Source organism: Gymnogyps californianus, chromosome 7 (assembly GCF_018139145.2).
Source record: "Gymnogyps californianus isolate 813 chromosome 7, ASM1813914v2, whole genome shotgun sequence".
Classification (NCBI taxonomy): domain Eukaryota; kingdom Metazoa; phylum Chordata; class Aves; order Accipitriformes; family Cathartidae; genus Gymnogyps; species Gymnogyps californianus.
The window spans coordinates 35,587,410-35,608,978 of NC_059477.1; the positions used below are offsets into that span (position 1 = coordinate 35,587,410).

At 40.8% G+C, this 21,569-nt stretch overlaps 1 protein-coding gene across 1 annotated transcript in view; it reads right to left on the bottom strand.

The window, feature by feature from the left end:
* The window catches only part of ACTR3 (actin related protein 3), a 32,667-nt gene extending 12,639 nt beyond the window's left edge, over nucleotides 1–20,028 (bottom strand). Inside the window, exons 1-2 of the mRNA XM_050900166.1 lie at nucleotides 19,894–20,028; nucleotides 3,372–3,427 (exon numbers count right to left, since the gene is read on the bottom strand). Of these exons, the coding sequence (XP_050756123.1) occupies nucleotides 3,372–3,427; nucleotides 19,894–19,937 (100 nt within the window). The 5' untranslated portion in view covers nucleotides 19,938–20,028. The remainder of the gene's footprint in view (nucleotides 1–3,371; nucleotides 3,428–19,893) is intronic.
* Nucleotides 20,029–21,569: the final 1,541 nt, after the last annotated feature.

Consider the following 21,569-nt stretch of genomic DNA (forward strand, 5'->3'; position numbering starts at 1 on the left):
ATTATTTTGAGCTCTTCAGGAAGAAAACTGAATCATACTGTAACTTCTGCAGCAGCTTACAGGAGAGCAGAGAGGAAGCAAAAGGCTGGAGGAAGCCGAATAGCATGGGGGGTAGATAGGAAGTAGAAGCTACAATCGTGGGGAAGGAGATGTTGCAAGGCCAGCGTTTGCTGCAAGTGAAAAGAAGAATTTGCCAAATATTTTTCAGTTCATCATTACAGAGCTCACACATTTTGGGAAATTTTCCTGTCGAAATGTGTGCTATCTTCAAGAATTTTCAAGTAAAATACCATTGCTTGCCGCAGGATTAGAAACTTTCAAGTCAAAGGGGTTTCACCCTGTTACAAGCCTAAAACAAGATAGGAGCTCTCAATGTGTTGCTGACCTTGAGGCTAGCCTGTTCAGTCCTGGTTTTGAAAGTCAGAAATGAGAAGGAAACAACCTGAATCAAGAATCATATCCTGAAAATACAAACAGGAAAATAAATCTTGCTGAAACCAGAGCTAGGCTACCACGGTGTCTGAAGATGGGCAGCACTCCAGTGCCTTTGGTTTGCTTGGCACAAGAATTAAGAGCTTTTAGAAAAAAGAGGACATACTTGCATCAAATCAATCTTTGTGCTGAACTATTACTCAAGCCATTTTTTTCTTTTAAACATAAAGAAAGGGCCATCTAACATGTAAACTATCATAGATAAACTGAAATAGATGACAAACCGAGAGAACTACTGGGTAATGGAAAGAAGTTGACTCCTATTTTAACATACAGCAGGAAAAAAGTATTAAGTGAATAAAAATTAATGATCTGCTGTCCTAGTTTTGGCTGGGATAGAGTTAATTTTCTTCCTAGTAGCTGGTAGAGTGTTATGTTTTGGATTTAGTATGAGAATAATGCTGATAACACGCTGATGGTTTTAGTTATTGCTAAGTAGCGTTTATACTAAGTCAAGGACTTTTCAGGTTCTCATGCCCAGCCAGCAAGAAGGCTGGAGGGGCACAAGAAGTTGGGAGGGGACACAGCCAGGACAGCTGACCCAAACTGGCCAAAGGGACAGTCCATACCATATGATGTCATGCCCAGTATATAAACTGGGGGGAGCTGGCCGGGAGGGGCGGATCGCTGCTCGGGAACTAGCTGGGAATCAGTAGGCGAGTTGTGTGCAATCACATTGCGCATCACTTGTTTTGCATATTCTAAGTCTTTTATTACTATTATTGTAATATTATAATTATTTTTTTTTCCTTTCTGTCCTATTAAACTGTATTTATCTCAGCACACAAGTTTTACTTTTTTCCAATTCTCTCCCTCATCCCACTGGGTGGGGGGAGTGAGCGAGCAGCTGCATGGTGCTTAGTTGCCGGCTGGGGTTAAACCACAACATCTGCTAAGATCTAAAAAGTAGCCAGGGAAGAAAGCAGTGAACCCAAGTCTCTTCAAAAAACTGGCCCAATATATTCTCATTTACTTCACTTTTCAAGCAAGCATTTATCATCTCTACAGAAACATATTCAGAATTAACTCAAGAACACAACATAAGGAGATAAAAATTTGTTAAGAGCAGGAGTGAATAAGATAAGCAGCAAGTGAACAAGGCAGAAGGAATGCTGCTCGAACCTGTTTAACAGCAAACATTTTTTAGAGAATCAAACTGATAAAATGCAATCACCATCGCTGGAAGTCAAAGGAGAAACCAAATCATTTTTCCACTGGGGATAATATTAAGGAAATTACAGACATCAAAGTGCTTTGAAAAGATGCACAGTTTTTTGTAACATTTTACTTTGAAACTAGGTACTGCTACACTCTATTTTGATTTCTCTAATGTAGATTACACCAGTGCTATTTTATTTCATTTGAGGCAGAGGATTAATGCAAACTCATGCAGTTAGTGTAATTATCTAACTTGGATTACCGTACAAATGAGAAAAATGCCTTTTTCCTTAAGAGAATTGCAGTCAAGGACCATTTCAGCTGTAGGAGCATCTAGACTAGAGCGCCCTTTTTTTTTTTTTTTTAAATACACCACACTATATCAAAAAGCTGTCAAAAAATCTCATTTCCCCCCTTTCTCTTCTACTTTAATAGTATCCTTGTTGTATATATTTCTCTGCTTAATGATCTGACAGGTCATTTCATTCCCAGAATTTGTTTAAAGTGTCATGATATCTCTTCTCCTTTTTTGGAACAAGAAAGTGATTTTAAAATTAAATAAACCAAATCTGAAGATGCAGAAAGAATGTAAACTCTATTTATCTGAAATTAAATAAAATAACCATTTGCCCATTTTTAATTTAAAGACTGCTATGAAGTTTAAAGAGCAATGTAAGTGTTTTCCTACTGGTTCGGTAACTTTTTAAATCTAATGTTAAAACTAGTTTTCGCGTGAAAAACAAAACTGTAGAGTGTATTTTATATGCCACCGAGACAAACCAAATGAAGTTCATTTGGAAAACCAAATTAACAACTACATATTAGAAGTCAATATAGAAGAGATTGAAAGGATTCTCTCACTTTTATGAAAATATGAGAATGCATTAAGTGAATTAACCTTAGCTTTCCATTAAAATTGCTTTTTGAAGCATGTTTTCTAGAAAAATTAACATAGAGGCTGAACTACCAAATTCTATTTTACAGTGACTATGCTTAAGTATTACTAGTTCTAGCTCTTTTCCTGTTGCATTTACAAAGAAAACTGGGTGTACTAATTATTCCTTTTTACCAGGATGTAATACGTGATTACTTTGGCACAGATAACAATGACAAAATGCCAAGTGGTGTAGGAGGTCAAAAGGTGAAGCATTTCTAAAGGAAGCTGATTGAGTTCCACTCTCTAGAGTAGAGCCGTATCACTTCAAGTGGGAGAAACAGTTCAGAAGACAGGGAGCGAATAAATAAGCAATTTTACATGGGGAAAAAAAAAATGAAATGTTTTCTTGTTCTATTTGCAAAACATAGTAAATTAACGTAACTGTAATACTGAAAAATACCTCACAAGTATAACATTTTAAACCCTAAAGATATTAAACCATCCAATTTTTTTTTCCTAGTTATAATCAACTAAAGTTTTACCTGATAAATCACTAATAGGGGAAGAACCTTCTAAAAAGTAAGCATAGCCACGCTACTGTATTCTAATATGATTTCAATGTCCAATAAATTAACTTCACTTCAAATATTAATATACTATTTTAATGCATGTATCTTTGTAAACTAAGCTTCCATAGCAAAACAGAACAGAGCCATGCTATCACTCTGTGCCATCACTCAGAAGTCTTTTCAAGTCACTGATTTTTAACTGCTTTTTTTACATAGTATGTTATAGAAACTCTAAGTGTAACACCAGCATTCATACACAAATAACAAATACTTACATGAAGGAATAATGAACTGGGGTTCAGTATTACCAGCATATCCGAGCTTTGTATACCTATTGAGGCAAAAAAGGTTAGGTTTAATATTTAATACCACAAATACCAAAGATATCTTCCTTTTTTAATGAACATACCTCTCTTCCCATATCAAAAAGGCCCACTGACTTTTCTTTAAAACATACAAACAAAAAAAAAACCCAAAAAACAAATAACTTCTCTGTTTTAACAGGTAAAATAATGCTCCCTACCACAAATCAAGCATCATTGCTAACTTCTACTCTAGTAAAATTTTACTACAGAACACAAAGTATGTAATTCAATTTATCAATGCTTAGAAGTATAATTTAGAGTCAAAGTAGTTCTTCCCTGCTCAGCAGTTAGCATTTCTACAGAAATATTTTCATATAATAAGTGTTAGTGGTAGAAGCGTTTTTGTAACTGCTAACTGTAGGAGAAAAAATTCCCTTGCCCATGGACTGCCAGCTGGGCATGTGGCAGGGCTGGCCATCGTTACTTCACAAGCATTTTCCAAGATGTACTATAGTAGGTGACAAGTACTGACAGCTGATAATGACAGCAGTAGCGAAAGAAATTCCATTTAACAAATGGAAAACAGTCTTGAAAATGTGTTTAATAAGACTAAGGAAAGCAAGAGGAAAAGAACTACATGCCTTCACCCATCCAATTTCCAGAACGTACTATGGATACATACATCATTTTCATTGTCATGATGTAAGAACATTGAAGAAATTACTAATGTATTAATGAAAAATAACTGCAAAAAACTCACAGTACCAAAACTATCCAGCTGCTAGAAATGTTGTTACAAGAGTTAACAACAGCATAGGCAAATTCTAAAACATGCAGACCAAAACGCATACTACATTCAAGAGCTACAGCCCACGCACAAGTTTTTAACAAACACAGACATGACAAAGTTCTCATTTTCTTTATACAGTCAGACAGCTGTACTAACTAAATTAGCACCATCAGCAAAAGCATGAAACACTGTAGTAGCACCTCTACAGTTTTCAGCACTCTGATATAAACCTGGAAGATCTCAGGCAGTATAAGGCAGTACTAACTTTAACAATCCATAAATTTATGTCAATAACACAGCAAAATGCCTGGCAACAAATAGAGTAAGAGGTTGGTTTCTACAGGCTAGAAGAGGAGTGCTGCTGCAGTAGGTTTTGCTGTGATGCTACTGATGCAGCGGTTCACAACTTGCTCACGTGTGCGCTAACGCCTACACAATTTCTATCACTGACATTAATTGCACACATTAGTGCTGGGCCAACAGAAATGTATTCTCAAAAGGAAGGTATATTTCTCTCTAAATAACAAAGTGGTTAACACAAGACCTCATCTAACACCAAAAATGCTTTGCAAGAGAAGTATTTTTAAAGCTGTAAACCTGATTTTGTCTGTAACACACCGTAACAGTTGGGAGTAACCATGCAAAAAAAACCTGACTTCATACTGATCAACAGGAGTGTTTACTGAAAAAGAAAATTTCACAGGCAAAATAAGATAAATAATGGAAAAAAGAAACTAAATACCAGAAAAATTCACACCTCATTAAGATATTATCATTATGCTCTGTATGTGCCTGAACTCAGGACATGCAGCTCAGATTTTGCAGACTCAAGTTACAAGTTTTTTTTAATTTTCTTCTTAAATATCTAGTTCCTAAAAGAAATATCAAGAATTCCACAAACTGATGCTTCTATAGCCTGTCACACAGAATAAAACTGTGCACTGTATCTACATTCTTTTAAGAGGCTTTTAGTGCCACAAGAAAATTACTAAGAAAACCAGCAAATACTGACTCACTCCCTCTACCTTCCCCTGAATCAGGAACTGTGGTACGTAGATTTTAAAGCTAAATCTACACAGGAACTTTGGAGCCTGAAGGCTACATAAACCTACAACTAGATCAGAAGTGCCTTAACAAGCAAAAAAGTTAAAACCGTTTGATTATTAAACTCAGTATTTCAAAGAAAACAAAAGCTAAACTGTTGCAGGTTAGCAGGCTGCTTAGCTGCTTGTGGTGTGGGAGACTAACCAGTGCACACACAGAGCCAGCAGACTGAAAGAAAAACAGTCAAATGAAAGATGCATTTTACATAAAAAGACCGTATTCAGACATAAAATCAGCATATCTAAAAATACTATGGCCTACTCAGCAAGAAGTCTCCTGACTCATGGGGGGGGGGAAGAAAGTCACATTTTTAGGCTTCCAAAAAAGGAAAAAGGAAAAAAAAAAAAAGGAAAAAACCCACATGGGTTCTGGTCTCTGAATATTAAAGCATTATATCAGCAAGTCTCCAACGTAATTTCCAACACAATGCTTCACATCTCTAGCGTACCAAGACTTCCTTGCCACACGCTCCCTTCCACATCAGGAAGGCCACCACCGCTTGCCCGTCGGTCAGGGAAGGGACCTGCTGCTACCTCCTGCGCCTCAGACCTGCCCCTCCAGCTCCACGTTCGCAGGTACAGCCAGCCTTTTGCAGTATTCATATGGTGACTGGTACTATGGGGCTCTGGACAGTAGCTACAGCTGCCAGGAACTATGGTAATACACATAATAAATAGCTTGATTTTCATAACTAAACATATATAGAGATACTCTTGAGTTGAAGTGGAGTTTAAAAGGGTGATAGGTGAGACAAAAAAGGTAAGTTAAAAAATTAATAAAAGTTGATAAAAATCTTCAGTTCTCCAAACGCACAATCTAATAACAGCAGGTTTTTTTAAAAACTAACTTCTGCAAAGATGAGGCTTTATTCAGACTGATCAGATCTATTCTACCACTGTCACTTGAAGTAAATATTTAAATCACATGAAAAAAGGATACCATGGGCAAGCTAGATTTCACAAGTATACAGTTTCCACAAGCAGTTCATACAGGGCAAAGTGTGTCTGACTAATGTATGATTCACAGGGGAATGAGGCACACCCTGTCTTCTTCAGAGCAGCAATCACTGCCACTACAGAAAGAAATCCTGATCTTAAAGATATCGTAAGGCAGTACCAATACTGGATCACAGTTTCCCAGTAAATCACAGCTTGTCTTGCTTACTACATAACACTGAAGAGTGGCAGGAGGGACTTCCATGGAGACAGGCAGGCACATGTCATTTAATGAGACATGAACTCAGATTTCCCACACCAAATTCGGGGCACTCAGCAGTAAGAGAGCAAGGCACTGCACAGACGAGTATAAAAATATAAGCAGATTTCTATTAAAATCTGTAACACAACTGACTTACAAAATCCCAATTCTGTAGGCCTATTAGCTCATTTAAGTAGAAAAGGAGGAAAAAAAAAAAAAAAAAAGTGGCAAAAAATTTTGTTGGATAATCACACCCTTCAGATTTACTTTAGAAGATAAGCTACGAAGTATCCAAAAGCAGTCCACAAAGTCTCAATACATATGTGCATGTAGGTATATGGAGAATCATATACATACACACTCCCCCACACTATCTATCAATACACATACATATGGTGCTGATATTCCCCAGTGACTTCCCTGCAATGTCTTCTCCAAAAGGCAATGGGGTCTCACACACCATCCTCTGGCCTATGCAGATGTAACGATGTGACAAACAAAATATGTTTTTTTGTAGGGGACATTCATACCACAAATGGGGTGGGGGTAGAAACTAATGAAGGTTTCTTCTAAGTTAACTCTACTAATCCACACCTCAACTATCAGTGGAGACATATCTCTAGAGTCATATCCAACACCACCTCAAACTCACACCCTGAAATTGCAAAGTAGCTTTGTACTGGTCTGCCTGAGAGATCTCTGGAAGGACAGCCAAAAGGCTCTCCACAATGTTCTCAACTGCACTACTGGGATGTCTTATCTGTGCTCTCTCACCTAGAATAGATGTTTCTGAGGCTATGACATGAAAGCAATGTCACTTGAAAGTTACTTATGTATTAGTCATGCAGACAATTTTAAAGCCAAAAGGAAGCAGCACTTAGGCTAAGAACTTCCAATGAGAATGTCATTAACAGAACCCCCACGTGCAAACCACAAACCATGACCATGCGCCTTTGCTCCACTTCTTTCCTGTCCACAACAAATGTCATTCTGTATATATCCTCCCAAGTTATACACCCTAGTTCTAGCACAACTGCAATTTTAACAAAAAGTTGAAGAATAGGGGGACAACTGCTTCGTGGGCAATGCATTTGTTTAGCTGCTCTGAGAGTACAACAGAAATGGGGTGGCTCCAACACAAGTTGTATCCTTGTCATTTTGCTGACAGCTCCATGCAAAGACATGAGTTAGCCAAGCACAAGCAGAGGAGAGCACTAGAGGACAAATGTCACCTGATCTTCAACTTCTGTAGAGCACATCTGGGTTACAGCCTACCCCTCAGCTACTCCTAATAACCTGGACTAAAAGCAATTTCATCCATAGGACACTTTTTTTTTAAATGCACACACAAACAGGAATAAGATGTACCTCCAATGCTGGCCCCACTGGAAAGATGCAATGCAACTTTAAAAACAACCAACCAAAAAAAAAAGAAAAAAAAAAAAACTACTTTTCTGTGAGGAGGGAGGCATAAGAGGAGTGGGAATAACGAACTTGAAACTCTCTGGGACTAGGCTGAAATCAAAATGGTCTCTTTCTGGTTTACCTTCAAGGTGCATAAAGTTAGAAAAACAAATATATACAGAAGGATATTTTTTTCAGAGGGCTTTTTTTGTTGTTTTTGTTCATCAAATTGCTGTCTCTTCATTATAGTTCTGAATTACCATCCACCATCTGAGCCACAGCAATCCTTCTGTGCAAGCTCTCACTCAAAATACAACACATTCATTGCCTTGTACCTCACCTTGCAGATGCAATGGGCTTCACAAGTACAGTAACCTGTACAGCACAGGTGTTAGCTTGTATAAGTCCTATAATTCTGCTTTGGTGTATACCACAGCCTGTGTACCACACCCAGCAAGGTTTCTCTAACTAAACACACCTCTGCAAAGTCCTATGCAGAACCTCTCCAAGGGGTCATGCTCCAAGCAAGTCTAACATTCAGTGATGGGATTAGGCTTTACACAAAGTTAAACTGCATTTATTCTTAAAAGTAAGCTGATACCGCGTTTTTGCGAGGTGCCACACTTGCTCAGGCAGCAGGAGATCTGTACTCCATATGCTCTTCCATCCAAATGGGTTTAGAGCCAATCTCCCATTTCCCATAAGAGCTTCTTGCCATTTGCTTATAAACTCTCCTGAGGCAAGAGTGCTTTGCATTTCTTTCCTGAAACCATGTGGAAAAGACTCCAAGAAACGAGGGCCAAAGACAGAAAGCAAGATGATTGCCCAGTAACCAGAACACACCTCTTAGAAGAGGTATGATTAGAGTTTCGATCCCTACTCCAAAGACTGCTTAACTATTTTATTCCACGACCATACAGGCATGGATATGGATACCTTACAGACATGCTACATACTCCTTCCTGGAAGAAATTTTGAGTTTTCCAAGTGATACTGTACCAATGGGAGTCAAAAATTATCACCACACATTAACAGCTGCACACAACAGCATACTGGCTGTTTAAAAGAAACAGTAACAGATGAGTGGTTTAAAAGAAGTAATTCCTGCTAATTTCTGAATGCAATATTGATACCAGAGCCCAGAAGTTTCAGGCCTGGGAATCATTATTTGATTAAACTATTTTCCTACAGTTTGAAATCCGATGCCCACAACCTGGAAATTTTAAGTGCACCCTGGCATTTCTGTTGTCCTGCTTAGACAATTCCCACTTACATGCTAGTGTCTCCAAATCCTATGCTGAGTAGCTGAATGCACCAACCTGCATTTCACTCCACAGCTTTCTGAAGCTCCTTCGTGGGTCTAACCCAAAGAATTTAACTGAGAAAAAGGCTGCATGAGGCCATTTCTTTGGGTGAACCAAGAGCAAAGAGAAACTCCAGAAACAGAGAGAGGCCTCAATTATGTAAAACAAAGAACACTGAAGAATCTTATGAAGTCTGTTGCCTTTGCACATGAATTGCCTTCATGAGCACGGTCTGCAAACCATTTTGCCATTTAAATCCAATCTCATAACCGCACTTCTCTCAAGACAACACAGCAGTAAATTCTCCATATATACTACTTGAACATCAGCAAGGACCGTTATATTTGTATGTGAATCTGCTTGCTAAAATAAACTTTGTTTATGCAGATCTCCTCCATCATAGCTTGACACCTTGTTGCATAACAAATTTTACAGAGAAACAGTTAAAATGATTGCACAAGAGAGTACTTTTCTTCAATATTTCAATTTATGAAATTTCAAGTATTATTTATATCTTTAAATTGCTAGTAAGTAAATAACGTTATTATGAATGGCTCAAGATAAAAGATACAAAACCAAGAAATGTTATTTACGATTTCACAACTTCATAGTTTCACAGCAGGCCACTGTGTGAAGGCATACAAGATAGTGCAGATGCAATTTAAGTTTGCTGAAGCATATAAATTCTTTGTTGCAGGTGTGCATACAGCAGCAAAATTCATTGCTGGCTAAGTTACCTTAACTCTAGGAAAATTGTAATTAAGTGAGCAGGCTGTAGAAGGCACTACAGAAAAGCTCAGAAAGTGGGGAGATTCTAAGGAGGACACACACATGTGGTAATATATTCAAAAGGGCATGAAATAAATCGAATGGCAGAAACTCCAAGTTTTTAAACAAAATGGAAAGGGATTCTGCTTTTCAATCCCCAGCTCCTTACAGATGGCCTGTCCATCAAAGACTTCATCAAAAAGGGCTTAATATCCTTTCCTGTTTTAACTGGATAAATTCTATGTAGACAGAATTTATAAGATAGATACAGTGTTTTCACTGTCTGATGTCTTTAGATAACAAAACTGCTTTAAAAAGAAGTGGAAAACTTCTGAAACATGGATGAGGCCTTAGTCTTCATACATAGAGCCTCATGTTACTGCAAGGCCTGAACAAGCCTTTGTTTTTATTTGTTGCTTTTCTTCTCTCTTCCTTCTTGTACACCAGACAAGACTGAAAAGCCTAGGGAGTATTTACTTCTCAAATCCCCGTAAAGTGAAATAATGAGAAAATGATGGTGAAAGAGGAAAGCCATCCTGCCCCTTTAAAAAAGGTCCCAGCTCTAGCATCAGGTGCCAATTGGTTAAGCAGCAGCAGATCAGAAGTCCCTGAAGGAACAGATTATATTAGGAAAATGGAACTGGTACTAAACTTGTAAAACAAACCATAAACAGATTGAAGTGGTGTGCAATTTAAAAAGTAAGCTCAAAAGCAGCTTGAAAGAGAAATGCTTCTAACAAATATTTATTTCCTTAATAGGAAAAAAGCCACCTCTACAAAAGGTTAACTTACCTTTAAAAGTATCTGTATTTTTGTCTAGAATATTTATCCAGTGCTGCTTTGTATCAGCAGCTACATCTACAACTCAAAGCAGACATGACTGTAATGCTTGCTAGTAAAATCTAGCTAAAATGGACAGCGAAAACCGCACAGTCATGGCCACAAGTAGCCAGACCAGAACCCTCCCAGGTGCATGACTAAGAGGAACATGGAGGCAAAAGCAGCCTGTGCTACACAGCATTCAGAATAAATTCACATGCATTGTAATAAGAGTCTCCAGGTGACAGTTTTTACACCACTCTGGAGAACAGAGGAAGCTACCACATTGTGCAGCTTCTAATTTTACTAACACTTGGATAGAGTAGAAGAGAATCAACTTTCAAATTTGCTCTGTGTTTACTTGCATCAAAACTTTTAAAAAAAAAACCAACACAAACAGCAGCATTGATAACTTGACTCTGGAAAAGTTCTCTTCTCCTAAAAGTAAACAGGAAGATAAGGTGTATTTATTACCAAAAGACTCTAGTTTATGATTGAGTCATGAAAAGTGTACTTGAAAACCAGCCCATATTTAAGTGTTTAAGACTAACAAAATCCGAGTTCAGGCATTCGGATGATATTACCATCTAAATTTGTAATCCTAGTCAATTTTATTTAATTTGTAAAATCCATTTAATGCTGACATGTACTTTAACACAGAAAATAAAGTTAGCTTTCTTTTGACTACATTTTCCTCAAAGTAAGAAGAGCAAACAGCTTTGGATATTATCTTTGTATAATGAAAGTCGTTTGTGTTGGCAAAAGCAGAATGCTCTCTTTTTACTTACTGCTTCCTTTGAGACTTCTAGACTAATTCATTTTAACAAGTGTCTTAACAGTGCCTCTGTGTTACGCTACACCCACACAATACTAACCTATATTGCTAGGTTTTTTAATAAATTTGTATTTAATTTTTATGCAAGTTTTCTGAGCATTTTCCACAGTCTGACTATTCCATGTGGTATTTCCAAATAATGAGGAAAGAACGCTCCAAAAGTTTGGAAGTCTGCATGACTAATTGCCTTAATAGTATAAATTACTTATTATGAGGGGGAGATTAATTTGGCAACTTTCTACATCATTTGCTCAAAATAAGCTGAACATTGCACAGACGTTTATCAGGAAGAAAAAACCCAAGAGAATAGATTAACTATACATACTTTTCAACAGATAAAACAAGGAGGGATCAATTGACTCAACTAATACATAATTTCCAAGTGAACAAAATCTTGCACTTTAAGGAATTAAATAGGTAAAATCTAAGTCATATGATGCAGAAAGAGCCATAACTGATATAAACCTGACTTGGAAGTTTCTCCAAACAAATGCAATACAGTGGCTAAGACTGTAAAGTTATTCCACTTTAAAAAAAAAGTTGAGCATTTGTGCTTACTATTTGCACAATTTCAGCACTTGAGAGCTCCAGCTTTGAACCAATAGCTACTATGCTATTGCCCCAATCACACTCATCTGAGCAGAGGGTAAAACGAAACCAAATAGACAGAACATGGACAGGAGAGAAGGAGCACACAGCAAGCACTGCAGGAGACTGTCTCAGCACACTTCTAGTCTGCCCAGTACACTGCTTACCACTTCAGCATTTCAGTAGGTAACCAAATGTTTTCCATCAAGAATAGGCTTGCATTAAACACCACTTCACATATTTATCATGTTACACCATGCTTCTAATAAAAGACGGCTTCAATTAGAAACAGTTGTCTTGAAGAAAAAAATGCCCCACTAAGCTGTGAACAAAAACATACCACTGAATTTTGTTTAATATAAAAAGCAGGTCTCATTTAATAAGATCACAGAGATTCTGAAGTCTGACTGCAAATATGGAAGCAGTCATATTATGAAAGCTCTTGCAGGTGATAAACAGCATGATAAATCTAAGGCAAGTCATGACAAATAAAATGCTAATACTGAAAAAACAGATAAGAGATACTGCATCAACTAAAGAATTAAAATTTGGATTCATTCATTGATAGCAGGGTACAATCAAAGTATCAACAGACAACCTCCTGTCTGCATCTTGCTCTCTACAGACTGAGCGTGCCAAAACACATCCTGTGCACAGCTGCAAACACTTGAAATGACCACAAGAGAATAATAAAGAGAAAAAGGAAACCTCGGGGGGGGGGGGGATAATCTAAATTTATCTAGAGTTTTTCCATGTCTAGTCTTAAAAATGCAAACTCATGATCAGAACAAAAAGAAAAAGAAATTGAATTATGTCATACCCTACATTAAGTCAGTGGATGAAATGGTGAATTTTTCAATTGTGGATATAATCCTCCTTGACAACTGATAAAAAAAAAAAAAAAAGGCAAGCAATATATCAGCACTAGCACTTGGAAAGGACATGCTTCATTTTGATGGTCAAAGTAATACTGCTATGGACACTAACAAGTTTGCAATCAAATTGGTATTTTTAAGCATCTACCCAAGGACAATTTTTGTTAATTCGTACACCTAAACATATTTTATTTCAGTAACTAAAACAAACCAAAAATTAAAGCAATAGGTATTCCTTTTCCCACACAGAGCAGAAAAGAACTCATGAATTTCATTGCGGACGAACTGAAATATGTTTTTAGTTATTTTATCTTTGAATTTAACATTTTCTCCTTAAGTCTTTAAATGAAGAATGTCTGTCCAAAACTAAAGTAAAAAAAAAATTTGTCTGAAACTGTCAAAGCCTTTTTGCATTTCCCAAAGAAAGTCTGCAATGATGAAATTAAATGTTGAAACATTATGTTGAAACTCTTAAATTGCATGAACTAGAAGACCAACTGCAAAGTTTCTTATACGTGCCTATAAAATAATAGAGAGGATGGATTACTACTCAGGAACTTGTACAGTATTTCTGAACTCCTAGAAACTGTATTTTCAACTAATTTAGACAAGCAAATGTCCATCAGACTCATGCAATCAACATACTTTCTGGGCAGAACGTTCAAGCCAAGTACTAAACGCCAACCAAGAAACAAGAAGGGAACCTGCCCTGTCCCACCCATGCACACCCACAACCCTACCCGCCCTCAAACCTTTCCTCACTACCAGGGCCATACTCTGGTCTCAGTGACCGTGCAAGCTTCCCATGCACGCACAAATAGGAGCTCTGCTATACACAGAAGGTGGCTCATTTATCATTAACTTTACAGATTCAGCCCATGGATGCAAGTGGGTTTGTCCTCTACTTAGAAATGCTGCCCGCCCCCCCCCCCTTTTTTAATTTATATCTCTCTCTATATATCTCTCTCTCTCTCTATCAAGCATAAGTGGGACGCAGGGGAAAAGAAAAGCAGAAACAGGACTGGAAGGTGCCACGCATCTTGGATGGCTTCTGACACACATTTAAATAACATATAAACCAATTCCTATAATGGAATTCCAAAATATATAATATATATATATATATGAGTATAGGAATATATATATTCCTAACTGAATTCATATTATTCCTAATTATGTTGTATGCTCTGTGCATTTAGTGTTACAACATGGACTGTGATGTATTAGAATAATTTAAGAGATACCACAGCTCATCATGGGTCTTCAGAACCTATTTGCAATTATTTAAAAAAAAAAAAAGTATTAAACCACAATTCTCAATCTAGCACAACTCCTTTTTCCATGTTAAGGATGAAGCATTTCCCTCTCCCTCCCTAACCACTTCAGCTACTGGCAAGCAAAAGATACTCTTAAAATCCTGGAAGAATATTTTTTCCATATTCCATTAAGGAATTATTTTGTTCATGCTTTCCATACTGAAAAATTAGTTCTGGGATGACACAACATAGCGAAAATTCATCCCAGAAGAGAACGTTTTCATGAACACTGGAACCCATAAAAGGTCATGACAAGATACCCAGTTGAAATACTAACTGCAAGAACATCACAGTGCTGAAATGTTTATACTAAATAGAAGTTATGATTTGAAAATCTGTGGAAACAACCCATGTCTGGAACATTAGGAAAGAAAAATAATTTCAAGGTCCAGTATAAGATACTAAAAAAGTTGCACATCAAACAAAATACAGGCTGTTACTTCCCCTTACCTTGTTTTTATAGCACTGGATTTCTCATCTCACATACCTTTGCCGTCTATTGAAGATTATTAGCTTTTCATGGATCTTGTACTCACACTACCAGGTCAAAACCCAGAAGAGAAACAGAACAACGTAATCCTGTCATAACTTCTCACATCAGAAGACACTCAACCCATAAATACTTTGCTCTACTTAAGAGCATGAAGCTATGCAGGTGTTGCATGAAGATTAACTAGAGAAGCAGGGTTTGTAGACAAGTCCCTCAGTGCAAAGCTCGCTCTACTGTGCACACCACCTGAGCACCAGCCAACTTCAGCTTCTCTGAGGTTTCATGTGCCCAAGTTTATCCTTCCTTCATTTACAGCAGAACTGGTTATAGAAATTGAACAGCCACGAAACTCTGAGATATATGTGACTCATTCCAAAGAACAGCTTGCAACTTCACGTCGAGAAAGCGTGGAAATCCTGAGCAGCCTCAATTTTCCAGGCTCTCAGCTCAGAGGGAACCCAGACTGCCACGAGGTGTCGAGGGACTCTTGTGCTCCCATCACAAACAGCGAGTCTTTCTCCAGCCAACCCTGAAACCTTTAATTCTCCCCTAGTATTCAGGAAAGAAGAAGGAAAAAAACCCCAAACACACCCATTTTTGTAACCTGTGTAAGGGAAGTGAAAAAGGGGCCTAGCTTGGCATATGAGCGGAGATACAAGAAAGCAAGATGCGAGATAACAGATTTTTTTTCCACACAATCACATAACCAATTTACTCAAGAGAATGCTAACCAACATACATGACCCTACCAACAAAAGACTCTTGGGTACATTAGAGAAGCTGGTCACCAGTGACACTCAAGTATTGAATGGATCCACCTGACAGCCACTGAAAAACAGCACACAAGCCTATAGAAAACAGAAAGTTTAGGTACAGAAAATACAAATACTTTTCTTTAAATCACTTTCATTGCTAAAATTAAGTTCTCATTTTGGAACTGCAGTAGGTTACACAGCCACTTCAGCTCAGCTGAAGAGCCATTAATTTGAACACTTGCAATTATCTGCCATCCCAAATGAGCTAATTCAGTGTTATACAAGTTTATACTAAGGAAAAAAAACTGCACTCACACAGGAACACACAGCTAAAATCTACTTGTCAACTTAATCAAGCTAAATTCTGAAGTGGCATAGGAAGAGGTTTTAATCATGACTTGCAGGCTGTGTTGTGTTTGCCTGTAGAACAGGCAGCAAGAACTATTCAAATACCCAAAAGGCACAGAGCAAAAGACTGCAGCCTACTAAGAATAAAAAATTAGTAAGAGTCTTTTTCTTTCTTTGGTATGTTGTTCATATACTTTATGGAAATAATTCCATGTTTGTTTGGGGTTTTTTTGTATTTTTATTTTAAAATGCATGTAATCCTTAGATACGCCACAGTCTGAAGTAAGTCTCATTCACAGCATACATACTAAGTTAGTGAACATCATAAAAATCTACCAGTGTTTGAAGGATATGAAGAGAACAGCACACAGGTGCTACTTCATAGCTCATTGTTGAAGGACATGGTGCCCACATTTTATGGAAAGAAGGGAAAGAAAGGGGCTCACAGCAGCCGAGTGAAACCGAATTCAGTATTAACATGGACGAAGACTTCCTGACAATGAGGTCCACAATGCTATTTTACAAATTTCCCAACAAAACGACAACACACTTAAAACTAAATCAGACAATGCTATCAATTATAGAAAGAGATAATCCTGGTTTTAACAACTGTGTTAAACTGAGCTCTTCAGATTTTTCATTTCCACGCCTGTAACTTTATTGTGTAATTAAGAGGACACTGCTTCAGACAAGTAGCTTTTTAAAACCACAATTCAGTATTTATCTGCTCTTACTAGGTATCAATTACCTTATTTTCTAGATCAGGTTTGCTTAAGCAAAGAACGCAAATTTCAAGATTAAAAAATGTAACATTGGAAGAATTTTTGCTGTACCCATAATCTGATTGCCATGTAACTGACTTCACCCATTTGCCAGCTCCAGCTGTATGACATGTACTTGGATGATCCCTAAAGTTTGACTAACCTGTTAAAACCTCAAACGACAGGGATCACATGATCTCCCCAACCTCTTCTGTGCTTTGGTCTCTTTATGCTTTGAAAGGGGTTCTTAAAATTTGTCTAATCTGTGCAGGCTGATGCTGAAAAGCACAACTCTGTCACCTTTCTTATCCATCTCCTTCCCCTTGATCTTAGCTGGCAAAAATGAACACACACAAAAAAACACCACTCAGATCAACAAACTGAACCTGTGGCTACAGGCACAAGACATGCAGGAAGACACCTTTAACCCTTTGCTTACATCTGCCCTTTTGCTGATTAAGGTAAATTCTCCTTGGACTGTAAATTATCATCCCCTCCCTCTAAAAGAACCCTACTTATCAGAAAATTTATGCACTTTTAAAGCCTTGCCTGTTCTAAACAAGGCAGTTCCTTTCAACATTTCTGCTTTGGTTGTATTTTCGAAACCTCTCTTTTCCTGTTTTCAGGGGCTATCTTTAATTTGTCTGCTTTCTTTCATTTTGGTAGACAAGACAGTACCCTAGGTGAGACCTCAACTGATCTGCACAGAGCACAAGGCTGACATAATCTACGTGTCATGTTCTCACTTATACACACAAATGAGATGGACTGGGAGGGCTGCACCAATTAAAAAAAAGAAGCTATAAGCATGATTATGCTATCACATCCCACTGCACTACTACCCACCTGTTCCTTATTTATCTCACGTATTAGATTTTTCCTTTGTAAATTTACCATTTATACCTTTGTCTACTGAAATCAATGAATTCCAACAACCCCAACGCTCTGTAATGTTTCCAGTGCTAAAAATCTTTGCCCCCAGTTTCCTGAAGCAGAACTTCAGGGAAGAACAACCTTGGACTATGAAGTGCACCAGAAAGAAAAAGCCTGTAGAGCAGAACAGGTTGGGCTGCGTTAAAAAAAAAAAAAAAAAAAGGTGCACAATAAAACAGTATCATAGAGAGATCTTTCAAGACTAAAGGGAAATAAATAAATAAAACAGGAGCCAGACTTGGCTAACATCATCTTGAAGAATGTTACAGAGTATGCTCTGTGCACTGAAGTTGATCACTGGTGTACTCACACACAGATCTTCCCCAGGAAGATTTGTTTTAACACTCAGGTCCCTCGGTATACCTCTCATATTAAAAAGACAAAGTCGTTTCTTCCACAGCTATATGCTAGCATGTTGTTCCTGCTTGGCATCACTGAAAGCTCTAAGTGAATCTCTCTACTCCAGTGGTCACAACCTGTATTTTGCAAACCTATAAAGTCAGTAATTATGTCTTTAATGGGACTACCTGTAATGCACAAACACGTGGGATGAGAAAAAGCCTCTAGTGGCATGCGGCAGAGTACATTACAGATATTTTGTTTTGAAAGATAAACAGTGCATATACACATCATGTTAAACTCACGTATACTTCCATTACACTCAGCTACACACTCTCATTCCCGCTGTGCTAACCTTCCTTCATCCCACAAAATTCAAGGCTTTAGTTCTTGCCCTAACTACAGGTATGACTTCTTCATACAACTGTTAAACATGCAGACATTACAGACACATATATAGCTGCTCTTCCTAAAGACCAATTTATTAATGTCCTACACCAAACAGATTCTCTTGAATGGAAGATGAGCATGTGCTTTCAAAAAACAAGTCCCTGGATTTCAAAAGAACATGCCCTTTCAGAAGAGCATTGTAAATATCTGTACCTATAGCGCATTCACTAAGAAATTTCTTTGATTATTTTTAGCAAGATGGACGAGATGTGAAACAAAAAGACAAGTTAAAGAATCAGCATGCCATCAGTGGTAGCTAAAGAGGAAGAGCCTTGAAAATATACCAGTACTTTCCTTTCCAATGAAAAACTGATGCATGACGCCTAAAATGAAATATTTCATCTTTAAAATCACACCGCAGACGGCAGGTCACAGAGTGGTTTTCACTTCCTGAGTGCGCTCCTGCAAGCAGCACCACGTAACCCTTTCAGGTCGGCTTCCTACAGACACCTCTAAGGGCTTGCTCCCCAACCCAAAGCCTCCAGGAGCCATGCCACGGCGGAAAAGGGAGTCTGAATCCCGAGGGCCTTCTTCCGAATCACTTTTTATGCTATGTATCACTGGCACCGCATTCTCTTCATCATCTGGTAGCTGCTAAATAAAAAAAAGAGTTTCTAAAACGGATTTGGTTCAGGTTTGACACCGAAAACTGCCTTATAAGGTATAAAAGCCCGAAAGCAGGAAGAGGCTTTGACAAAACTAAGGAAGTTCCTCTGCGCTTGCTCGCTGGAGGGGGAGGGGTTTTTTTCTTCCACTGAGAGAAGTAACACAGAATAAATGACATTGTCCACATATTTAAAAAAAAATAAATACATAAGGACCCCCCAGACGGCACCCGACAGAGCGGTGACTCCTCTAAGCGAGGGCATTTCAGGAGCTGGCAGGCAGCCGCACACGGCAGCCGCAGGATCGCTTTCCCCGCTCGCCAGCCCCGGCTCCGGCAGCCGCACAGGGTCCCCCGCACCCCGGCACGCACCGGCCGAGGAGCGAAGGCGGCTGCTCCGAGCGGCCCCGGCCAGCGGGGCGGCCCGAGGGCTCCGGGAGGGCGGCGGGGGGAGCGACCGGCGCGGCCCCGGCGCGACCGGGCTGCCGGAGGCGCGGACTGACGGCGGGGGAGCGGGGCCGCGCCGGGACACCCCTCCCCGCCGGGCGGCCGTGAAGGGCCCGGCGGAGAGAGCGAGGGGAGGGGAAGGGAAGGCTGCCGGCTGCTCCCCCCAACCCAACCCGACCCGGCCCGGCCCTCCCGCTACCGGCACCGCAGCGACTCGGGCGCGGCTGGCCCGGCCCCGGCCCCGGCCCCGGCCCCGGCCCCGCCGCGGGCAGCGCGACCCCCGCCGCCATCTGCAGCAGCGGAACCCGCCCGGCCCCGCCCCGGGCGGCACCGAGCTGTCAGCGGCCGCCCCGGCCGTCGCTCACCCCGTGCCGCAGTCCACCACACAGGCCGGAAGCCGCCCTGCCATGCTCCTCGGTAGCGGCGGTGCTGGGGACGGCGGGCAGCCCTGGGCGCGCTCCGGCTGGGCTCGGCGGGGCTGGGCTCGGCGGCGGGGAGTGAGGGCACTTCCGCAAGGCGGGCGCTCCCTCCCCCGCCCGCTCGCAGGCACGGCCCGGCGAGCCCAAGATGGCTGACCCGCCCCTCCCTGCGCGCGGCGGCGAGGGCGGGCGCGACAACCCCAGCCCTCGATGACGCCCGATCTCGCGGCCTCGCCCCTGCGAGGCGGCGCGAAGCGGAGCGGGCGGGAGGGTTCTTACCCAACCCGCGCCCCGGCAGCCGCCGGCCTCCTGAGAGGCGGCGAGCAAACGAGGCCGGCTGAAGTAGTATTGTAATGCCGAAAGCCTGAGAGAAGATGGGGCGAGGGGCTGTGTGGTGCGAGGAGGGTGCTGAAAATGACGAGAGGACGGCTTCCTGCAGGCTCTGCCGCTGAGAGGCCAAAAGCCCTCCCCAGAAAAAGTGTCACCGAAGGGCAAATGCAGGAGGCCACACTCCTCATGGCGCTTGTTGGCGCTGCCAGACGCTAGCTGGGCTGGCGAATGAAACACTGGCTGGGGAAGGTGCCAGATACCCCGCAGCACCAGCCCTGGGCAGCCTAGCCTCCCTGAAAGCCTGATTCCCCTCAGCTGTATTCAAAGGAAACCCTCAAGCCCCTCTCACCCACAGACCTCCACAGGAGCACTGAACCCACGCCTCACGCTCCCCATCCTTTAAAATCCTGCAGCCTGAGGCAGGGTGGTGTGGCGCTGCCAGGCCAGCTGAGCAAGCAGCTTTTCCCAGCCTCCCACCAGCGTCGGCTGCCTGCGCCCTCCAGCCTGCTCTGCCACCCACCAGTATGCTGCCAGTGCCACCATCTCCATGCCGTGCTCCCACATAACTGGAGCAAACAAGCGTGGCTCTGCCCTGATCGGCTGTCCCAGCACACCCGCTGATGGGATCAGTGGTGTCCATCGCTTCTTGGGTTTAGCCATAGGCCCTCATCCTCTTTTTGAAGGATTTTTGGTCCCAAAGGGGGCAAGGGCATGCACTGTTGGGGCTCTGGCATTCAGGTGGATAAAATTAAAAAATCTGTTCAAAGGCTTGCTCTTTTCTTTCTCTATCTTTCCACCTTTCACAGTCCTTCAGGCTTTGAAGGACAGACTGCTGTGTCTACCAGGTCTGGCCCAGTTCTTGCCCCCCCCCCCCCCCCCCCCCCCCCGGTGTACTGTAGCCACATGCTATTTTTTGTTTGTTTTCAAAGTATTTTAATGTTTTAACAATTCTGGTGTTGAGGCTTTCAGGTATTTTCAGTCCTTTGCTTGCTGCTACCCCTTGGCAATGTGAGGATGTGAGCTTCGGGGTATAATCCAATGTCACGCTGAGGACAAATTTGGTAGTCCATCAAAAGGAGTAATTGCCAGGGCTCAGTGTGCACTAATGGGCCTTAATGGCCCTCATCAGCCTCACCTAGGGCCTCCACCCCACACTCCCTGCCCAAGGGCACAGGAGACCCATTTAAGCTCAGCCCTGGGCCCTCAGTTTTTGTCTGAGCTATATTGTAGGTTGTCCTAGCCTTGCTTTCTGGCTTGGTGTTAGACTTGCCTTGTCCCTATGGGCCTCCCTG